The sequence below is a fragment of the Salvelinus sp. IW2-2015 genome, linkage group LG14 (genome assembly GCF_002910315.2).
Source record: "Salvelinus sp. IW2-2015 linkage group LG14, ASM291031v2, whole genome shotgun sequence".
NCBI lineage: Eukaryota > Metazoa > Chordata > Actinopteri > Salmoniformes > Salmonidae > Salvelinus > Salvelinus sp. IW2-2015.
Window position 1 is genome coordinate 25,941,489 of NC_036854.1, and position 22,694 is coordinate 25,964,182.

General features: G+C 45.1%; 1 protein-coding gene and 1 long non-coding RNA gene across 2 annotated transcripts in view; one reads left to right on the plus strand and one right to left on the minus strand.

Moving 5' to 3' along the window:
- LOC111972755 (microtubule-associated protein 4) overlaps positions 1-22,694 on the plus strand; it is a 171,365-nt gene that overhangs the window by 113,238 nt on the left and 35,433 nt on the right. The window contains exons 6-10 of the mRNA XM_023999822.2: positions 14,153-14,910; positions 15,983-15,998; positions 16,841-17,040; positions 20,647-20,800; positions 21,212-21,274. Coding sequence (XP_023855590.2) covers positions 14,153-14,910; positions 15,983-15,998; positions 16,841-17,040; positions 20,647-20,800; positions 21,212-21,274 — 1,191 coding nt within the window. The remainder of the gene's footprint in view (positions 1-14,152; positions 14,911-15,982; positions 15,999-16,840; positions 17,041-20,646; positions 20,801-21,211; positions 21,275-22,694) is intronic.
- On the minus strand, positions 8,367-8,568 carry LOC139028676 (uncharacterized). Its single transcript, XR_011480895.1, has 2 exons — positions 8,537-8,568; positions 8,367-8,495 (listed from the first exon to the last, which is right to left on the minus strand). It is a non-coding gene; the product is annotated as an uncharacterized lncRNA (long non-coding RNA).

Below are 22,694 nucleotides of genomic sequence, written 5' to 3' on the forward strand. Positions count from 1 at the left end.
TCAATTCTCTGGCAACAACTCTGGTGAACATTCCTGCAGACAGCATGCCAATTTCCATGCTCCCTGAAGACTTGAGGCATCTGTGGCAATGTGTTGTGTGACAAAACTGCACATTTTAAAGTGGCCTTTTATTGTCCCCAGCACAAATCAAATCAAAGTTTATTTGTCACTTGCTCCGAATACAACAGGTGTAGACCTTACAGTGAAATGCTTACTTACAGGCTCTAACCAATAGTGCAAAAAAGGTGTTAGGTGAACAATAGGTTGGTAAAGAAATAAAACAACAGTAAAAATACAGGCTATATACAGTAGCAAGGCTACATACAGATACCGGTTAGTCAGGCTGATTGAGATAGTATGTACATGTAGATATGGTTAAAGTGACTATGCATATATGATGAACAGAGAGTAGCAGTAGCGTAAAAAGAGGGGTTGGGGGGCACACAATGCAAATAGTCTGGGTAGCCATTTGATTACCTGTTCAGGAGTCTTATAGCTTGGGGGTAAAAACTGTTGAGAAGGCTTTTTGTCCTCGACTTGGCACTCCGGTACTGCTTGTCATGCGGTAGTAGAGAGAACAGTCTATGGACTGGGGTGGCTGGGGTCTTTGACAATTTTTAGGGCCTTCCTCTGACACCGCCTGGTGTAGAGGTCCTGGATGGCAGGCAGCTTAGCCCCAGTGATGTACTGGGCCGTACGCACTACCCTCTGTAGTGCCTTGCGGTCAGAGGCCAAGCAATTGCCATACTAGGCAGTGATGCAACCAGTCAGGATGCTCTCAATGTTGCAACTGTAGAAACTTTTGAGGATCTGAGGACCCATGTCAAATATTTTTAGTTTCCTGAGGGGGAAAAGGCTTTGTCGTGCCCTCTTCACAACTGTCTTGGTGTGTTTGGACCATTCTAGTTTGTTGTTGATGTGGACACCAAGGAACTTGAAGCTCTCAACCTGCTCCACTACAGCCCCGTCGATGGGAATGGGGGCGTGCTCGGTCCTCCTTTTCCTGTAGTCCACAATCATCTCCTTAGTCTTGGTTACGTTGAGGGATAGGTTGTTATTCTGGCACCACCCGGCCAGGTCTCTGACCTCCTCCCTATAGGCTGTCTCGTCGTTGTCGGTGATCAGGCCTACCACTGTTGTGTCGTCTGCAAACTTAATGATGGAGTCGTGCCTGGCAATGCAGTCGTGGGTGAACAGGGAGTACAGGAGGGAACTGAGCACGCACCCCTGGGGAGCTCCAGTGTTGAGGATCAGCGTGGCAGATGTGTTGCTACCTACCCTCACCACCTGGGGGCAGCCCGTCAGGACATCCAGGATCCAGTTGCAGAGGGAGGTGTTTAGGCCCAGGATCCAAGGTRCTYCTGTGTAATGATCATTCTGTTTAATCAGCTTCTGGATATCTTGGAAAAGGAAAAGGATATCTTGGAAAAGGAAAAATAATAACAAACAGGGATGGAAACAAATTTGTGCACAACATTTGAGAGAAATAAGTTTTTTGTGCGTATTGAATATTTCTGGGTTCATTTTATTTCAGCTCATGAAACATGGGACCAACACTTTACATGTTGCGTTTATATTTTTGTTCAGTGTAGTTTGCTTCATTCACCATGCTATTGAGTAGGCAGCCATTTTGTTTGTGGTAGCTACTCGGCTTGTGATTAGCATCTGAATTGTTTGTGTCCCACTGATCTGATCTGTCTCATTGTGTTCCTGTCTCTCCTGTCAGAGCACCATACTGAAGCTAATGTAACACGGCCTCATTACTGCAGGGGCACTGGATGACTGGTAAAGCCCTGTGTGTTCGTTGTGTGTGTTTCTGTGTGTTGGTGTTTTTGTGGTGAGCAGCGAACACATGTTTGTTGGGAGAGACTTGTTCCTCGGGTAACCGGGGGCGACGGTCGCGATGGCGACCGAGATGCCATCAGGGTCATCTCTTAAACCAAAGATGAAGGCTGTGCAGAAACAGTCTCTCTCTGTGAACAATCTGTCTATTTTGTTGGAAGCCACAGAAGCTTCACACAATCCAAGGATGGAAATTTGTCCAAGCTTGTTGTCCATAACATGTTTCTCCCGCATTGCTAAATGCTGGGCTGAACTGTATAAAAACAAAGATAGAATGTTGACGCTCTTCATATGCTCGCAACAATTAAATGGGTAAATCTAACCAMGTTTCAACAGGGTTATGCTGGCCTTAATGTCAAAGAATGTTCTCTGTCTTGTCCTGGTCCTTGTCCTTGTCATGGTTCATATTGACAGTTTTCCAGTCAGAACTGTCATTTTGTCTGTAACTGTCACTCTGTGGCGCTACTGACCTAACCTTAACCGACTGCTATCAAATGTTTACGGGTATACAAACACATACTGGTATGTGTTAAACCAGGAAGTGAGGTTGTGTACCGTACTCCAGTTTCTCATTTTGCCTTTAGTAATGCCGCAGACTGAGATTGAACCAGAATGAACCACACACACACCCTAAAAAAAAACACCGGCCTAACACAAGAAAAAACAAGACCCAACGTGTACATTCATTAATTCTCTCTCTCTCTCTCTCTCACTCTAGACTTTGGCACTGCTTCAACAGAGGCCTCTGTCAGGGTACACTACTGTCTGTCTGGCTCAGAGATACTGTGTGTGTGTGCGTGTGTGTGTGTGTGTGGTGTGTGTGTGTGTGTGTGTGTGTGTGTGTGTGTGTGTGTGTGTGTGTGTGTGTGGTGTGTGTGTCTGTGTGTGTGTGTGGTGTGTGTGTGTGTGTGTGTGTTTCAAAGCGGGAAACGTGATGTGGAAGGCAGACACAGTTAGAGGCATAATGATGTTCCCGACTATCGGATCATTTCTGCGTGTAGGCTATACTCCCTAAGAGCAGCTGCCCCATGCACTGCACTCACATCTCATCTGAGGTGTGTGTGTCATAACCATCACTATCAGTGTAAGCGCAGGTTGCCTGGGAGGAGTAATGGAAGAGGGGAGAGAGGTGGATGGGGGGTAGAAAGGAGAGGGGAGTGGGGTCAGAAAGGAGAGGGAGGGGGGTAAAAAGGGAAAGAAAGAGAGTAAAAGAAAGGAGGAGGGGATGTATGCTCTCTACAGGGGCAGGGAGCTGTGAGTCGGCAGCAGCCAATGAGCACCCACACTAGTCACATGACCAATACAGCAAAAGCTTTGAGAAGAGAGAGAGAGAGAGACGATGGGAGAGAGGAGAGACGAGAGAGAGAGAGAGAAAGAGAGGGAGAGATGGAAAGGAGTGGAGGGAAGCCCGATATGGAGGATTGGCAAGGATGGGAAAAGGAGAGAGAGAGTGAGGAGGAGAGAGGAGAGAGAGAGAGAGAAAGGGCAGCACATCCAGTTTACAGTCTCAGTCTCCTCTTCCTCCTGGTCGATTGAGAGCGAAGAAGCACACTGAGAGAGGCTCCACCACACACACACACGCTCGCTCTCATCACTGCCCCTATTGCAGCCGAGACAGAACCCACCTGTGCATCCTAACCAGCAGGAACAACAGACCCACAGGGGAAAGGGAACAAAGAGAGGACAAAGAATCGTAGCCTGAGGGAAAAAACGAGAGTGAGAGTGAGAAAGGAGGGAAAGCATGTCTTCTCTCTCCAACCAGCAGCCTGGTTCTCCGTTTTCGGAGTACAGCGAACTGTGTAAGGTCCCCTCCGTGGCCCCTTCCGCAGCCACCCAGGACTGGGACTGGCAGCATGGAGACATGGGGCCCCCCAGGAGTTTCGGAGGGGCCACAGGACTCACAGATGAGGACAAGCTGTGCTTCTTTGACCCTCCAGSAGGCAGTGGCGTGGATGCGGATCGCAAGGTACCCGGCAGGGGGGGCTTTCCTGGGTTAGACAGTGCCGGGGAGAGTCCAGAAAGCCCAGCGTCTTCCTCCCCCTCCCCCATGGGCTATGGGAACAACGGTGTCCTACTGCCCCCCGTACCTGGTTCCCCAGCCAGACGCATGGACATACCCTCGCCCTCTAGCTCGCTAAAACCAGGCCCAGACAGCACCGGAGCGTGGAACCTCGAGACCCTTCCACCCCAGAATACTGGCGCCACTAATTACTGTGTCATCGGGGTTGTCAATGACAACTACCTGGAGAGGGAGGACGAGGACAGCACGTCAGCACTAGGTGGCCGTCAAATGGCCGAGGGCTCCTCGGAGGAGAATGAGGAGGAAGAGGAGGAGGTGAAACTTGAGCCTTGTTTCATGGGGCGTGCTGAACAGCAGCGGAAGGCCATGCGTCGGACCATGTCTGAGTGTTCCCACCTCTCAGTACCTTCTAGCCTGGAGCTGCCTGACCATTACCCTGGTGCTGGGCTGGACGAGCTRACATCGCCCATGGGCGCCCTGCGCCGCTCCTCCCACTCCACCATGAAGCGCTCAATGACGGTGGCAGACGACCAGGCACCCCCCACACTGTCCGCTGCAGGCGCCACCCTCTCTGACCTGAGGCAGGACCAAGACCCCACCTTAAACCTCTCGCCCTTCCCCCCAATGAGAGACTGTAGGGGCACCTCGCCTCTAGAGGGCATCATGGAGGGGATAGGGGCAGACAAGGAGCAGGACGTGCTGCTGCCTGTACCCCTCTGCAGTCAGGCATTCAATGGGACAGGCCCCGGCCTGGGCATGGACACAAACCTGGGCACCGGCTTTGGCGCAGACATGAGTAACAACTCGGGCACTGGCTTTGGAGCGGGTAAGAGCACCAACCTTGGTACCGGCTTTGGTGAAAGCATGGGTACCAACCCTTTCACCACATTGGAGGGTAGGTAATGGTGAAGCTGTCTGGCACTGCAGATTGCAGATGGCCCAGATTGTGTGTGAGCCTGACCGATAAGTCGGTTGACCAATATTATCAGCCGATATTAGTCTTTCACAGAAATAGTTGTATCGGTCTTTATTCCACAGATAAATCGCCGATATTATATACATAGAATGATAAATACGTCTGTTTACATGACCTTTGACTGTTGTTAAGCACTTTAGTGAATCTACTGAAATGTTGACGCTGACATCTAGTGGTGGCATTACGAACTGCAAGTTACTGCGTTTCACTACATGCAGTAGGTTGTGAACTTGGTCAACAGTGCAGTTTCAGATTTACTTTCAGACAAAGTTGAATTCATTCAGCCCTTCTGGTTTATTAGTGTGCTCGTGGTGCTTCAGCACAGACACATCTGGATTCTCATCCACTGCCTTAGACACATCTTTAAGTTGTACCTAAGAAGATAAACTGAACAGGTGTTTTGTATTTATAGAGAATATAGCTTCTTGTTGGTGGTTATCATGTAAACCAGAAATAAAATGTTCTTAAATAATGTTAATTTTAATATTTAATTAAGAAATCATCATTTAGAATATATGTTCATCATTTGGAGCATAATAGTGTTAAAAAGGTCTGTTTTTCATTCCACCTCTAAAAAACAAGATATCGGCACGTATATCCGTAATCGGTGACTTTTGCTTCACTAAAATCATTATCAGACCCAAAAATCCCATTTCGTCAGGCTCTAATAATGTGTAGGAGATGGTGCATCACTGTCTGATTCACAACTGAGCTGATACCACCAGGCTGACTGATTCACAACTGAGCTGATGCCCACCAGCTGACTGATTTCAACTGAGCTGATACCACCAGCTTGACTGATTCCACAACTGAGCTGATACCACCAGTCTGTACTGATTTTAACACAACTGAGCTGATACCACCAGTCCTGTACGATTTCACAACTGAGCCTGATACCACCAGTCTGTCTGATCACACTGAGCTGATACCACCAGTCTGACTGATTCAAAACTGAGCTGATACCACCGTCTGCTGATCAACTGAGCTATTACCACCAGTCTGTCTGATTCACAACTGAGCTGATACCACCAGTCTGTCTGATCACAACGGAGCTATACCACAGTTCTGCTCTGATTCACAACTGAGCTGATACCACCAGATCTGTCTGATTCACAACTGAGCTGATACCACCAGTCTGACTGATTCACAACTGAGCTGATACCACCAGTCTGTCTGATTCACAACTAAGCTGATACCACCAGTCTGTCTGATTCACTGTATGCGTGTGTGTTACTGTGTGTTACTGTGTGCGTGTGTTACCTTGTGTGAGTGTGCGCTGGCTTGACAAGGCCATTCAAAGGCAGTTTGCGTGCATAGGGTATTCATGTGGCGCTTGCACTTTCATGAATTCCTGCACATGCAGGTTCACAACTGACAACTCACAACTAGCTCTGTTCAGGCATTCGCCATGGCTCCCCAACGGCAGTGTGGGGAATATCAATTAGCAGATTTGCCCTGTCTGGTCCTACGGAGAGTGAAACGTGTCTGGCCCAGTCTAAGCATCTGCCTAGATGTATTTGTACTGGCTCCCTTGGTTCCCTCTCCCTCTCCCTCTCCCTCTCCCTCTCCCTCTCCCTGTTTAGAGAGAGCGATTAGGAGATGAGGCTGGAGGAGAGACAATGGAACTTAAACACAAACAAGCTCCAGTCATTTTACATGCTGCTGTCATTTTGAATTACTCCAGTGTCTTTCTTCATGACTTGGAGTCATACTGGGATGTTTACCCCCAGAACGAAGCAGATAATTGTCATACAATGTTCCACTCATTATCTTCTACTAAACAGAATAATGACTGTGTCTTCTAATGTTTTAGGGAGTGCTCTGTAGTAATGGTGCAAGGCCTTTTTCGTGTAGATGTGTTTTCTACACTTCTGTTAGTTTTTTTCTGGTCTTGTGTGTGTGTGCCCGTGTTAATTTCGTCAACGAAAATAGTGACTAAAATATTAGTCACACCTATTTTTCAGTGGCAATTGACGAGACTATGGCTGACTAAATAGACCCCGAAAAAAAACTATAACTTAAGGAAAATGATTATTAATTTCAGTTGACGGAGACTATCTTATCATATTATATTATCTCTGACTACTAAGTGGACTGACCAAGAGTTTTGAAAAGATTGAGAGCTTTTCAGTGATGAAGCACAATTAATATTAGCAGAACAGATGCGCAGCGCAGTTCTGTTCAGCAGTGGGAAGGACACGCGCCACCCGGAACACCCAGCCCAGCCGACATCAGCTGGTGAGCTGCGGGGGGGGCAAACGATGAGTGTGGGCAGAAAGGCTCTGCTCCGGCTCCACCTCCGATTACACATCACGCAGGCGGATCTCCTGCTTCCTCGTAGCTAACCAGTCCCCACCAGTCTTCTAGTTAGATACCATTCGCCTGGTTAAGAAACACAAGCTGCTCTACGAAATTAAAAACAATAACGGAATTGAGTTTAATAGTAAAACAACAGTCTACTGTAGCTATGTTTTTCCCTCCCTTGAGTATAGAAAAGTTTACGAATGTGTAGTCTCGCTCAACCCTCGTACTTTCCTCCACTACATTTCATAGCCAGGTTCTGTAGCCAATGTACTAGCCAAGACTCCCTCTTTTCCTCAGAGAAACCGTTGAAAATATATGACCCATAATACAGTTTTTACTTTCTATCGTGCATTGGTGGGACGCATTTTACATTAATAAAACGTATCGGACCGGACTGTTAACAGTTTGTTTAGGATAAACCTTGTTTAGTCATGTTACCTCATTAGCTAGCTGTAGCTAACAACCTGGGGGCGCATTCAGCAGGAATCAATGTTTTGGAACATTCTGATAGAAATATGCTATGTAGAACAAACATGCCTCTCTAACATGTTGAATAAGGAACAACTTTGGCTCTCTTCAGGGTCGTTTCTCTCTGCAACGTTCTAGAACGTTTTTCAACTGAACATAGCCATGGTAACATTACCAGTCGTCTATATGCAAACACTTGCTGGCACATACAGATAGGAAAATAGATAGTAAACAATTTATTGACTAAATCCCTCTTGCCATTACACTATATCTGACTGGGTAAATAACTCCTCTATATCTGACTGGGTAAATAACTCCTCTATATCTGACTGGTTAAATAACTCCTCTATATCTGACTGGGTAAATAACGCCCTCTGTATTCTTTCTTTGTAAATCAATTGTCTATATCTGACTAAGGTAAATACTGCTCTATATCTGACTGGGTAAATAACTGTCTCTAATATCTGACTGGTTAAATAACTCCTCTATATCTGACTGGTTAAATAACTCTCTATACCTGACTGGGTAATAACTCCTCTATATCTGACTGGTTAAATAACTCCTCTATATCTGACTGGTTATAACTCCTCTATATCTGACTGGGTAATATACTCCTCTATATCTGACTGGTTAAATAACTCCTCTATATCTGACTGGTTAAATAACTCCTCTATATTCTGACTGGTTAATAACTCCTCTATATCTGACTGGGTAAATAACTCCTCTATATCTGACAAGTATTTAACTCCTCTATACCTGACTGGGTAAATAACTCCTCTATATCTGACTGGTTAAATAACTCCTCTATATCTGACTGGGTAAATAACTCCTCTATATCTGACTGGGTAAATAACCCCTCTATAATTCTGACTGGGTAAATAACTCCTCTATATCTGCTGAATAATCCTCTTTGACTGGTAAATAACTCCTCTATATCTGACTGGGTAAATAACTCCTCTATAATCTGACTGGGAAATAACTCTCTATATCTGACTGGTCATACTCCTCTAATACCTGACGTGGTAAATAACCCTCTATATCTGACTGGGTAAATAACTCCTCTTATATCTGACTGTTAATAACTCCTCTATATCTGACTGGTAAATAACTCCTCTATGTCTGACTGGGTAAATAACCCCTCTGTATCTGACTTTGTAAATAACTTGTCTATATCTGACTAGGTGAATAACTGCTCTATAATCTCGACTGGGTGAATAACTCCACTATACCTGACTGGGTAAATAACTCACCTCATGTCCTCATCTTGTAAATGTTTAAAAAGAGTGCCAAAATGAACACTGGTGGTGGTCTGTGTGTGTTTCACTGTGTCCATTTGTCTCAGTGTTCTATGTGTGCGCATGTCTATGTGTCTGAGTGAGTGAGTGAGTGAGTGAGTGAGTGAGTGAGTGAGTGAGTGAGTGAGTGAGTGAGTGAGTGAGTGAGTGAGTGAGTGAGTGTGTGAGTGTGTGTGTGAGTGAGTATATTATCAACACTTACAGTGCACTCGGAAAGTATTCAGACCCCTTCACTTTTTCCACATTTTGTTAAGTTACAACCTTATTATAAAATGTATTAAATAGTTTTTTCCCCCACATCAATAGACACACTATACCCCATACTGACAAAGCAATAGCAGGTTTTTAGAATTTTGTGCAAATTTATAAAATAAAAAAACTGAAAATAACACATTTACATAAGTATTCAGACCCTTTACTCAGTACTTTGTTGAAGCATCTCTGGCAGCGATTACAGCCTCGAGTCTTCTTGGGTATGACGCTACAAGCTTGTCACACCTGTAACGTAACAAAATGTGGACAAGGTGATGGGGTCTAAATTCTTTCCAAATGCACTGTATTATCAACACTTTCCTGACCTTTCCTGACCTTTCCTGACGTCTGTCACATAGTAGATTAGAAAAGCCCTATGCAATGACCTGTCTTGCCATCAAGGATGCGGTGTGTGTGTGTGTGTGTGTGTGTGTGTGTGTGTGTGTGTGTGTGTGTGGTGTGTGTGTGTGTGTCAGAGAGATAAATAACTCCAATCCAGAGGGCAGAGTAAAAAAAGACCCAGTAAATCAGTGTTCCCCAACTGGCGGCCCACTAGTTGAATTTGGACCTTGGGTGATTTTATTTGGCCCCCTAAGTTTTATGAACAAAACATTTTTATTGTTGGACATAAAAAAACGTTAAAAACACCAGCCAAACAACTCCATGTGATTTTAATTTTGGAAATCTGTTCCAAAGTATTCCCACGCATAATAGAGAGATATATAGAGATACATGTGATTGTATAAAAATGGAAGCAAGGTTTGAAAGGATGATGTTTTAGTGAAACATTATATCTGTTTGGGCATTGTTTCACTCAATTTATTTTGTAATTATGTTTCCGGCCCCCTGACCACTCCAGAAAAAAATTGTCTCACGTCTGAATTTAGTTGATGATGCCTGCAGTAAGCGTTGCAATGATGAATGTGGATCATCCTTGTGTGTGTATGTCTAGTGTCATGCCAGTATACAGTATTCAGTAGATGATGCCTAAGTCCTTCCAAAAGCTGACTGTCTAGCCTGACACCATATGGAATTACTTTTGATTAATTGCCTGGGTTTTTCGTTTATTTCTGCCTTTTGAAGTTGCCTTGTTGAATATAAGCCTTTGTGGTGATCAGATCCACACTTGAGTCACACACCAAATGAGCAGCTTAGCATGAACAAGAATGGCTCCTTTCTTTGGCAGCTGAATGCAATGAAACACCATGGCATCCACTCTCACTAAATCACTCCAGACTTTCTATGGATGGCCAGCAGCTTCCTTGATGTGTCGCTGAGGAGGATCATTCCTTTGGAAGGCTTTCCAGGTGAGCTGGAGGTGTAATGACTGTATTTTAATGAGACTATGTTTGCCTTGAGGATTGATCTAGTCATCTGAGGAACCAGAAATAAATACCCAAGAAAGTAGTCAGGAGATGTATGTTGATATTGTTCATTGGTAGTGTTGAGTGTTAGTGTTGTAGCGGGTAGGATCCCAGTGTGGGTTTCCTCATAGTTAACATTGACATTTTCTGGTAACAAGTGGGGTTTCCTCATCTGATGCAATGATGGTACTTGAAGAAGCAATCCAATGGGCTCAACATCCACGTGAAGATGTTAGTATCTGTCATGTTTTTTTTTATCACCTCGTAAAAAATTACAAGGGTCAGAAAATGGATTCAATGCTGTTTAGCCACCTTAATAGAGCTTGAGGTGTGTCTAAGGGCTATTTGACCAAGAAGGAGAGTGATGGAGTGCTGCATCAGATGACCTGGCTTCCACAATCACCCGACCTCAACCCAATTGAGATGGTTTGGGATGAGTTAGACCACAGAGTGAAGGAAAAGCAACCAATGAGTGCTCAGCATATGTGGGAACTCCTTCAAGTCTGTTGGAAAAGCATTCCAGGTGAAGCTGGTTGAGAGAATGCCAAGAGTGTGCAAAGCTGTCATCAAGGCAAAGGGTGGCTACTTTGAAGAATCTCAAATCTAAAATATATTTTGATTTGTTTAATGCTTTTTGGGTTACTACATAATTCCATATGTGTTATTCCATAGTTTTGATGTCTTCACTATTATTCTACAATGTAGAAAATAGTGAAAAATAAAGAACAACCCTTTTGACTGGTACTGTATGTAATGGCTTCACAGGTGACCGCCGCAATGTCATCACATCTCTAGATAATGACTTCCCTCACAATGATATCAGCCTCATAGACCCTAAGAGTGACGGATGATTCTAATCAGATGCTCTATTCATGATTTATTAATGTCCTTCTACTGAAGGGTTTCAAAATGGCTGCCTGTTTACCTTTTTACCCTTGCTGCTCAGTGAATGGGGAGACTGAGACACAAAGCTGGCTGTTGAGGTTGTTGTTGGAGTGTGTTGGCTTCAGCGGCTTTATAGGTCCCAAAGTTCTCGTAGTACTCCACAGATCACCTCTGTTGGTATTCATCCAGTACCTAGTGAATATAACATGAAAATGGAGCACAGTTGATGAGGTTGTTTGGATGGGTGGGGTGAAAGGAGCACATTGGATCTCAAATATCTTCGCTAAGTAAGATATGAAGTTTATATATGTGATTTATATGTATGTCCATTAAAGCTCATTGTTGTTTGTGCTGTGGACTATAGAGACGAAGCCTCAAGTAGTCCTGCCTTCACTTCTTCAATTCCCTTTGTCTTGTCGTGGGTGGCAGGTAGCCTAGCAGTTAGAGTGTTGGGCCAGTTATCGAAAGGTTGCTAGTTCGAATCCCCAAGGTGAAAAAGTTATTTAGATGTSCCACATTTCCAATTCACACATGTATAAAATACATACTGGTACATGTATGAAGTAGGACAAATATAAGCACTCACCAAATTACTATATTGTGTAGTCTGACTGGATTTGGGTCTTAATTATATTAGTTCACCTATTGGTTTCTCTGGTTTTCCTCTGTTCTCCTCTTCTAAAGTTTGTGGAGCACCATATTTGGTCATGTAAGGCGTCTCTGCTAGCAATGGGTTTTTCTGTCGGCTCAACGCTGGTCTCCTCCCCCCTATATTCCCCCCTGCTCCACGACCCCCCTCTTCAGACAGCCCGTTGCTCTCTGATTGCTCATTTGGGTGCTTCGACAAAACAATTGGAAATGTATTACCAAAGGTAGGGGATTTAGGTGTGCAGTAATTGAAGTAGGGTCAGGTGGTAAGTGGACCATCCTGCCTCCTCTCACACAAAGCAGTTGGGCTTTTGCTCTGGCTGATTATGCTGAGCCCTTTCAGAATGTCTCATTTCAGATCTCATCACAGTGTATGTAGCTAATGGACTTTTAAGCGAATGGGAGTGGGGGTTATAGGGTGGAAATATGACAGTCAACGATATCTCATCCATGGTATATAGTGGATGAACTGTTTTCCTGGGTTGTTGCTGACACACTGCACAGCTGAGATAGTATGCATTTCTGTATTACTCCACAAACCCCTGGATCCATATTGATTTAGTTGGTTATTTAGCCATGAAGATACGGGTCTATTTAAAAATGACTGAGCTATTTGCTCTTTGCATTTTAGATTTCTTGGTGTATTGGTTCCATTAGGTCATTCTCCTGTCCAGCTGTTTAATGTTATCAGCCCTTTAGCTCTGTATCAGCATATCAGTATAGTAAACATAAGATGCACTGACACATGGTAGTGCATCTAACTTAGAAACACAAATGTATCCCTGCCTTTCTGTCACGTACTGGCAGTAACTATTGTTAGTCCTACAGCTAGAGCCTGAGGCATTGTGGGAACGTTAGGGTTCAGGGCCCGAGGCCTTGTGGGAACATTAGGGAACGTTAGGGTTCAGGGCCCGAGGCGTTGTGGGAACATTAGGGAACGTTAGGGCCTGACGCATTGWGGGAACATTAGGGAACGTTAGGGTTCAGGGCCTGAGGCATTGTGGGAACATTAGGGAACATTAGGGTTCAGGGCCCGAGGCGTTGTGGGAACGTTAGGGCCTGAGGCCACTAATTTCTCCTCTGGCATGGAGCGGGCCAGTACCCCAGATGGCCTGCCCTGTAATGAGGGTGGGTGAGGGATGGGACCTGCTTCTGGAGAGGGGGGCGTTGCCAGCCAGAGGGATGGAAGGGTGCAGAGCTTCAGGGATATGTCCAGGAAAAAAGAGTTGGAAATGTGAGTKTTTGTGTTTCACATACTGCACATTGCTAGAACATTCTGTTGAGTTTTTTAGATTTGAGTTATGGTGATTGTGTGTCCTCTTGATGACCTATTCCACCCATATTCTACCCAAGGCTCAGTCGGGTCTTGTCCCTCCACTGAAAGTGTCAAGGCTGCAGAGCTTGTTTCAGCAGATGTGACAATGCTAATTAGGCTTTCTCTGGGTGACTGTGCTGCCATATCTCAGTGTGTCCAGCCCTGGGTCTAATGCAGAAGGACAGACAGACAGACCGGCCTGCCGCACGCTCACGGCCATATATTACTAGAAGACAATACTTTATTAGACAAGCCATATTTTACTAGAAGACAATACTTTATTAGACAAGCCATATTTTACTAGAAGACAATACTTTATTAGGCACTACATCATAAAACATTTGCAGTGACCAAAGGGTCTTTAAAAACCACTGCCGCTTTTTCCCTGTGAAGATAAATATTTTGTTCTTTACTCAGAACACTTCAAGATACTGTATGGTTTGTAGAATGAAGGTGACACTATGTACTGTACTAGTGCAATATGTAGCCTAAATGAAATGGAAGTAGTTGTGTGTCTTCGTGTGGGCTGGTATATGTGTAACTGCATAGGTTTGTGTTGGTGCATGCATACATGTTTTTGCAACGCGAGAATTGCATTTTTCTGTCTGTCTGGGAGTCGGCTTCTTCTGTCTTGGGGGTGTTCGTTATAAAAGCTATCTGTCAGCCATGTGCCGAGCTTATCTGGCACCTTTAATCCTCACCAAGGAGATAGAGTCATGACACTTCATTCACATGATCGGTATGGTTCTAAAATATGTTGTGTTTTCTCTTTCTCTCTCACAGTAAAATCSAATAAGATGGACAAACCAGAGAAAGAGGAGAAGATGGACAACTTCGAGAAGTTGGACCAATTTAAGATGCTCGATAAGCTAGACAAAGTGGAGAAGAAGGATACGACTGCGAAGACTGAAGCGTCAGTGAAGGTGGGGTACGCAGACCCACTGGACAAAGAAGAGAAGATAAATAAAATGGACAAGGCAGAGAAAACAGAAAAGCTGGAGCCAACAGATAAGGCAGAAAACACAGATGAGGAAGAAAAATCTGAGAAGATGGATAAAATGGACAAGGACAAGAAGACTGACAAGGTAGAGAAGATGGACAAGGTGCAAAAGACCGACAAAGAAGAAAAAACTGAGAAGATGGATAAGGACGAGAAGACTGACAAGGTAGAGAAGATGGATAAGGTGGAAACACCTGAGAAGACAGAACAGAAAGAACAGAGTATTGAAAAAGTGGAGAAGACCCCAGAAAAACAGGAGACATCAGTGAAGTCGAACACATTTGACAAGATGGAAACACAGTCTGACAAGGAGAAGACAGCCCATGCTGGAAAGGTAACAGTAACAGCTGAGAAAGAAACAGACAGAGAAGAGAAGCCCACAGACAAAGTGGAGGATGAGGAGAAGACAGAGAAAACAGACAAGGTGGAGGAGGAGAAGAAGAAGACAGAGAAAACAGACAAGGTGGAGGAGGACAAGAAGAAGACAGATAAAACAGACAAGGTGGTGGAGGAGGAGAAGAAGACAGAGAAAATAGACAGGGTGGTGGAGGAGGAGAAGAAGAAGACAGAGAAAACAGACAGGGTGGGAGGAGGAGAAGAAGAAGACAGAGAACAACAGACAGGGTGGAGGAGGAGGAGAAAGAAGACAGAGAAACAGACAGGGTGGAAGGAAAGAAGAAGACAGAGAAAACAGACAGTTGGAAGAGGAGAAGAAGAAGACAGAGAAAACAGACAAGGTGGAAGAGGAGAAGAAGACAGAGAACACGAACAGTTGGAGAGGAGAAGAGAAGACAGAGAAAACAGACAAGGTGGAAGAGAGAAGAAGCAGAGACAGACAAGGTGGAAGAGAAGAAGAAGACAGAGAAAACAGACAGGGTGGAAGAGGAGAAGAAGACAGAGAAAACAGACAAGGTGGAAGAGAGAAAGAACAGAGAAAACAGACAGGTGGAAGAGAAGAAGAAGACAGAGAAAACAGACAAGGTGGAGAGAGGAGAAGAAGACAGAGACACAGACAAGGTGGAAGAGAAGAAGAGACAGAGAAAACAGACAGGGTGGAGGAGGAGGAGAGAAGAGACAGATAAAACAGACAAGGTGGAAGAGAAGAAGAAGACAGAAAAACAGACAAGGTGGAAGAGAAGAAGAAGAAGACAGAGAAACAGACAAGGTAGAAGAGGAGAAGAAGACAGAGAAAACAGACAAGGCGAAGGATGAGAAATCCGAGAGAAAAGAGCTTAAAAGTCCTGAGAGGAAAAAGAACAAGATAGCAGAGCAGTGATAAGGCAAAAAACCTGCAAGTAAACTTCAACCAATGGGAGCGGTGCTGCCAAGCCGGGACCTGCCAAGTCCAGACAAGAAGACAAGGTAGGCAGAGTCAGGTTTAAAGAGGAACATTATCAAATCTTACATCATTCATGCTGCTAACGCTGCTGCTGCTTCTTTCATTATCCGTATAGTAGTGGGATAAGACTAAAAGTAGTCCATGGAACTCACTTTCATTTAAGTAATACAGTCATAACATTATTATCAGAACAATAAAACGATTTTGGTCCTTGTTGTTTTAGTGCAGATTTTAACTCGATGTAACTTCTTCATTGAGTTTTTGTTTTTGTCAGGCACACAGTTCCATTTGTTGGTTTCTGTTGATTATGGTTAGGGCTGCTTCTGCTATCCTGTTTATGTTATTCTGCGCTGTTATCCTGCTGCTGTTATCCTGCTTCTGTATCCTGCTGCTGTTATCCTGCTCGTTATCTGCTGCTGTACTGCTGCTGTATCTGCTGCTGTTATCCTGCTGCTGTTATACTGCTGCTGTTATTCTGCTGCTGTTATCCTCTGCTGCTGTTATCCTGCTGCTGTTATTCCTGCTGCTGTTATCCTGCTGCTGTTATCTGCTGCTGTTATCTGCTGCTGTTATACTGCTGCTGTTATCTGTGCTGTTATACTGCTGCTGTTATCTGCTGCTGTTCTCTGCTGCTGTTTATCTGCTGCTGTTTTATTGCTGCTGCTGTTATCTGCTGCTGTTATTCTGCTGTGTATCCTGCTGCTGTTATTCTGGCTGTTATCCTGCTGCTGTTTTCCGCTCACTTGCCTGCTGTTTTCCTGCTGCTGTTATTCTGCTGCGGTTATCTCTGCTTCTGTTAACTTGCTGTTTGTTATCCTGCTGCTGTTATCTTGCTAGCTGTTATCCGCCTGTATCTTGCCTGTTATCTGCTGCTGTTATCTTGCTGCTGTTACTTGCTGCTGTTATCTGCTGCTGTTTCATTGCTGCTGTTATCTTGCTGCTGTTACTGCTGCTGTATCCTGCTGCTGTTATCCTGTGCTGTTAACTTGCTGTTGTTCTCTGCTGCTGTTATCATTTGTTTTTTGTTGTTTTCTTTTCGCTTTCTTTTGTTCTTTTCTTTGCTCTCCATTTGTCTGGTGTGCCGTCCATCGCCCAGCTGTTGCTGGGGCAACCAAACCGAGGCGCTGCTAAGCGCGGCCGAGCTCGGCAGCATCCGTCAGTGCTGCGCCCCCAAACGCCCCACCTTCCTCCACCTCAGCCACACTCAGCAAAAAAAACGCCCATGCCCAAGGCCACCCCCACCACTGCCCACAAGCGGCCCTTGTCCGCAGCCAGCGCCTCTGCATCTGCAGCACCACCTCCACCACTGCGCCCCGTGAGGTCAAGCCTAAGGTGAGTGCCCCTGCCTTGCTTTAGGGACAGCCGCAGTCCCCTCCACTCAGATATCGGCACCTCATAACTTACCACTGTGTGGTGTCGGTCTGTCTAGGCAAAACTACTACCTACTTCTACTCTCCTAGCCTGTCTTTCAATCTCCTACTCATCATCTTGTTGATCAGGAGAATGGGCATGTTCATTTCTGTTAGCAGAAATGTTAGCTTAGTTAGCTACTATGTTATTTTTTACTGGAGCTGTAAATCAGACACTAATTGCCTGTAAGGTATCCACCTTTTTAAACTTGGCTCCCAGTAATCCCCGAGTGCTGAGTGGCGTCCACAGGATTACTCAGAGCAGGGTTCATAGAGGGGGGGCCAGAGGGGAGGGGGCCAGAGGTGAGGGGTCAGAGGAGAGGCCACAAGGGAGCTGCATTCATCACTCCTCCCTTGGCATTTACTAGAGAGACCCAGGGACAACCATCAGGGGCAACCATCAGGGATAACAATCAGGGACAACCATCAGAAACAACCATCAGGGACAACCATCAGGGATAACCATCAGGGACAACCATCAGGGACAACCATCAGTCGCTCAAGGCTTCCCTCATCACACCTGAGTCTCTCACCTTCAACCGTTAGTGTAGCAGATATACACTACAATGTACATGATGTACAGCCACTTCTCTAAACTGCTGGTGTAACGTATTTGCCTTTAACTACAGTACCAGTCAAAAGTTTGGACATACCAACTCATTCAAGGGTTCTTCTTTATTTTTACTATGTTCTACATTGTAGAATAATAGTGAAGACATCAAAACTATGAAATAACACATATGGAATCATGTAGTAACCAAAAAAGTCGTAACCAAAAAAGTGGTAAACAAATCCAAATATATTTTACATTCTTCAAAGTAGCCACCCTTTGCCTTGACACTCTTGGCATTCTCTCCACCAGCTTCATGAGGTAGTCACCTGGAAAGCATTTCAATTAACAGGTGTGTCTTGTTAAAAGTTAATTTGTGGAATTTCTTTCCTTCTTAATGCGTTTGAGCCARTCAGTTGTGTTGTGACAAGGTGGGGGTGGTAGACAGAAGATAGCCCCTTTTGATAAAATACCAAGTCCATATTATGTTATTAAGAACAGCTCAAATAAGCAAAGAGAAACGACAGTCCATCATTACTTTAAGACATGAAGGTCTGTAAATCTGGAAAATTTAAAGAACTTTTAAAGTTTCCTCAAGTGCAGTCGCAAAATCCATCAAAAGCTATGTTGAAACTGGCTCTCATGAGGACCGCCACAGGAAAGGAAGACCCAGAGTTACCTCTGCTGCAGAGGATAAGTTCATTAGAGTTACCAGGCTCAGAAATTGCAGCCCAAATAAATGCCTCACAGAGTTCAAGTAACAGACACATGTCAACATCAACTGTTCAGAGGAGACTGTGTGAATCAGGCCTTCATGGTCGAATTGCTGCAAAGAAACTACCTCTTAAGGACACCAATAAGAAGAAGAGACTTGCTTCGGCCAAGAAACACTGGACATTATTAGATCAGTGGAAATCTGTCCTTTGGTCTGATGAGTTCAAATTTGAGATATTTGGTTCCAACCGCCGTGTCTGTGTGAGACACAGAGTAGGTGAACGGATTATCTCCACATGTGTGGTTCCCACAATGAAGCATGGAGGAGGAGGTGTGATGTGTGGGGGTGCTTTGCTGGTGACACTGTGATTTATTTAGAATTCAAAGCACACTTAACCAGCATGGCTATCACAGAATTCTCCACGATATGCCATCCCATCTGGTTTGCGCTTAGTGGGACAATCATTTGTTTTTCAACACCTCCAGGCTGTGTAAGGGCTATTTGACCAAGAACAAGAGTGATGGAGTGCTGCATCAGATGACCTGGCCTCCACAATCACCCAACCTCAACCCAATTGAGTGGTTTGGGATGAGTTGGACTGCAGAGTGAAGGAAAAGCAGCATATGTGGGAACTCCTTCAAGACTGTTGGAAAAGCATTCCAGGTGAAGCTGGTTGAGAGAATGCCAAGAGTGTGCAAAGCTGTCATCAAGGCAAAGGGTGGCTACTTTGAAGAATCTCAAATCTAAAATATATTTTGATTTGTTTAATGCTTTTTTGGTTACTACATGATTCCATATGTGTTAKTTCATAGTTTTGATGACTTCACTATTATTCTACAATGTAGAAAATAGTCCAAAATAAATAAAGACCCTTGAATGACTGGTACTGGATGTATTACACCGATGTTTATTGAAGTACGGTAATGAAGTCTAGGGCAAAAGGTCTGGCAGCTCAAAGTATCACAAGACACATGAATGACAGAGGAATGAATGAGGAGGCTGTGGGGAAAACAAGGCCGGTTTCCATGTAAAGCCTCTCTCGGGCGGTGTCCACGCGTGGGGAAATCAGACAGGCATTGGCCTTCTTTTAATATCCCTGGTTCCCAGTGCAATCCTTACATCAGCGCCAAGGCAACACACATCCTATTGTGAAACCAGAGACCTGCCAACACCTGCCTCTCCTGTGAATTGAGGATTCCGTCGCATGCCTTTCGATTCCTTTCAGTTCCGATGCAACACATTCCAGATGCTTCAGTGACAAGATTGTCTGGAGAGGAATAGGACATAAATAAGCACTTCTTTCCTAAAATCTTGATCATATTAATCTGACCTGTGCTCTCGGAGGTGATAGATGGTGTTAAGCAGGGCCATCTGTTACCAGAGACCGTATACAGTAAAAGGAGTGTCCAATCTTCTCGACAGTGGGCCAGTGTGAGTCCAGGCTTTTGTTCCAGACAAGCCAACCTGATTTAGTTTGACTTTTGATTAGTTGAATGAATCACATGTGTTACTGCTTGGTTGGAGCGAAGGTCTAGACAAACACCAGCCCTCTCTGGATGATAGTGCCCGCTACTGCTGTATATGATGGCCCATAGTTGTAACTAAGCATGAACTAGAAGTTCCACACATGCTCCAGACAGTAATTATCTGACATTGTCCTCTAGTGGTGGCCTGTTTAACTACGAACAGGGACATTATCACAACTTTTTTTGACTAAACAACATCCCAGGGGCATGAGGGGTGAGGCAATTTAACGTGCCCGCTGTTGTGAAAATACCCCACAGAGCAGTGCATTGTGGAAAGGCTTCAGAAAAACACCATGGGACCTGGCCCTTGTTCTGCTCTGCTCTGATTGCAGAGGACAGAGGACAGATGGCAATACGAGTGATATCATGAATAATCCTACAAGGTGCAATTACATTATAAGCATTTTGTTGGTGTTTTTGTTGGACATCATATAGTACATATTTATGGTAAGTGTTTTTTATGAATATGTCATTATCCAATGTTTTTTAAGAATGTAACATTATGCAATGAGGAGGTTCTTTCCCACAGCTTAAGTTTTTTAGAGTGCTACGTTACACGTTCAACCTTTTATTTGTATTGAATTCTAGTACTCCATTATTTGTGACTGAAGAGTGGAGCTCCTTCCTTCCTTCCTTCCTTATTTCATTCCTTCTTTCCTACCTTCTTTCCTTTCCTTTTCCTTCCTTTCTTCCTTCCTCTCTGTTTACCACACATTCCCTGTCTCTCTCTCCCTCCAGACCACAGAGAGACGTCCTCTAGTACCAAAGGCGACCACCACCTCCACGGCTCCAAATGCTGCCCCCAAAAATGTCTCTGCTACCACGGCACCCAGTAAACCAGCCATGGCGCCCCGCACCGCCACAAGCGCACCCGCAACCAGACGCCCCCTGGGTGAGTCTCTATACCACACACTTACACATCTTTGAACACGCATACAGTACACACCCGCGCACACCCACGCACAACACACCAAAACACGGCACACACACACACACACACACGCATACACACACCCACGCACACACACACACGCATACACACACCGCGCACACCCGCACACACACACACGCATACACACACCCACGCACAACACACCATACACAACACCCGCGCACACACACACACACTGCCACCAATTATTTTGGTGACTGAAAGTGTCTGATGTCGAGCCAGCAGGGTACACAACTGTTTCTGCATTCCACAACCTGACTGCACTGCTTTGCCAAACAAATGTTAGCAAGACAACAAGCAGGAACAGGCTGACCTCTGATCATGAACGATCTCTTCTGTTTTGCCTCTCAGCATCAAAGACTGACAGCAAGCCAGGAGAGGAAATCAAGCCCAGCACTCTGAAGTCAACAACAGGTACAGAAACTCTCTCTCTCTCTCTCTCTCTCTCTCTCTCTCTCTCTCTCTCTCTCTCTCTCTCTCTCTCTCTCTCTCTGTCTCTCTGTCTCTCTGTCTCTCTGTCTCTCTGTCTCTCTCTGTTCTGTCTCTGTCTCTGTCTCTGTCTCTCTGTTCTGTCTCTGTTCTCTGTCTCTGTTCTCTGTCTCTGTCTCTCTTCTCTGTCTCTCTGTCTCTCTGTTCTCTGTCTCTGTCTCTTTGTCTCTGTCTCTGTCTCTCTCTCTCTCTTTGTCTCTGTCTCTGTCTCTGTCTCTGTTCTGTCTCTGTCTTGTCTCTCTCTGTCTCTCTCTCTCTCTCTCTCTCCTCCTTTTAAAGGCAGCACTAGGTCCCTCAGCCAGACAGCCACGGTACTGTAACTCCAGCTGGGGGATTAGAGGCGGCTGTTGCACAGAGAAGGCACAGAAATGAAGAGGGACACAGTGGTCACGCAGGAACACATAGATGACGCACGCGGGAACACATAGATGACGCACGCGGGAACACATAGATGACGCACGCAGGCCGTGACAAAGAGGTGGTGAAGTTTCAGAGGGAAAAAAAATCATGTATTTCTAAAGGCCGAAGAGAGTAAAACCTCGACACAGCACTCTGGGGATTACGTTCCCCTGCTGGCACTACATCTCAACTCTCTGAGGATTACGTTCCCCTGCTGACACTACATCTCAACACTCTGGGGATTACGTTCCCCTGCTGGCAATACCTCTCAACACTCTGGGGATTACTTTCCCCTGCTGGCACTACATCTCAACTCTCTGGGGATTACTTTCCCCTGCTGACACTACATCTCAACACTCTGGGGATTACTTTCCCCTGCTGACACTACATCTCAACAMTCTGGGGATTACTTTCCCCTGCTGGCACTACATCTCAACACTCTGGGGATTACTTTCCCCTGCTGGCAATACATCTCAACACTCTGGGGATTACTTTCCCCTGCTGGCAATACATCTGAACACTCTGGGGATTACTTTCCCCTGCTGGCAATACCTCTCAACACTCTGGGGATTACTTTCCCCTGCTGGCAATACCTCTCAACACTCGGAGGATTACGTTCCCCTGCTGTTGACATGAGTTAGTCACCCTGCTGACACTATATCTCAACGTTGCATAACCAGCAACGCAGGCAGAAGCCGTTTTCCATACGCGTAAAGAGTGATGATTTTTTTTTAACCAAGCATGTCTTTCTGCTCAGAAATAAGACTCTTTCAGGGAGGATGTAAGGTTTAAGTCTCTGCGGGCAGGGCACATGTAGTTCATCATGCGATAACAGTTAGATATGAAGTGGGATACTACATGTAGCAGTGCATACTGAGGCTTATGGTGGTCCTGTCTGATTTATACTGGGGTTTATGGTGGTCCTGTCTGATTTATACTGGGGTTT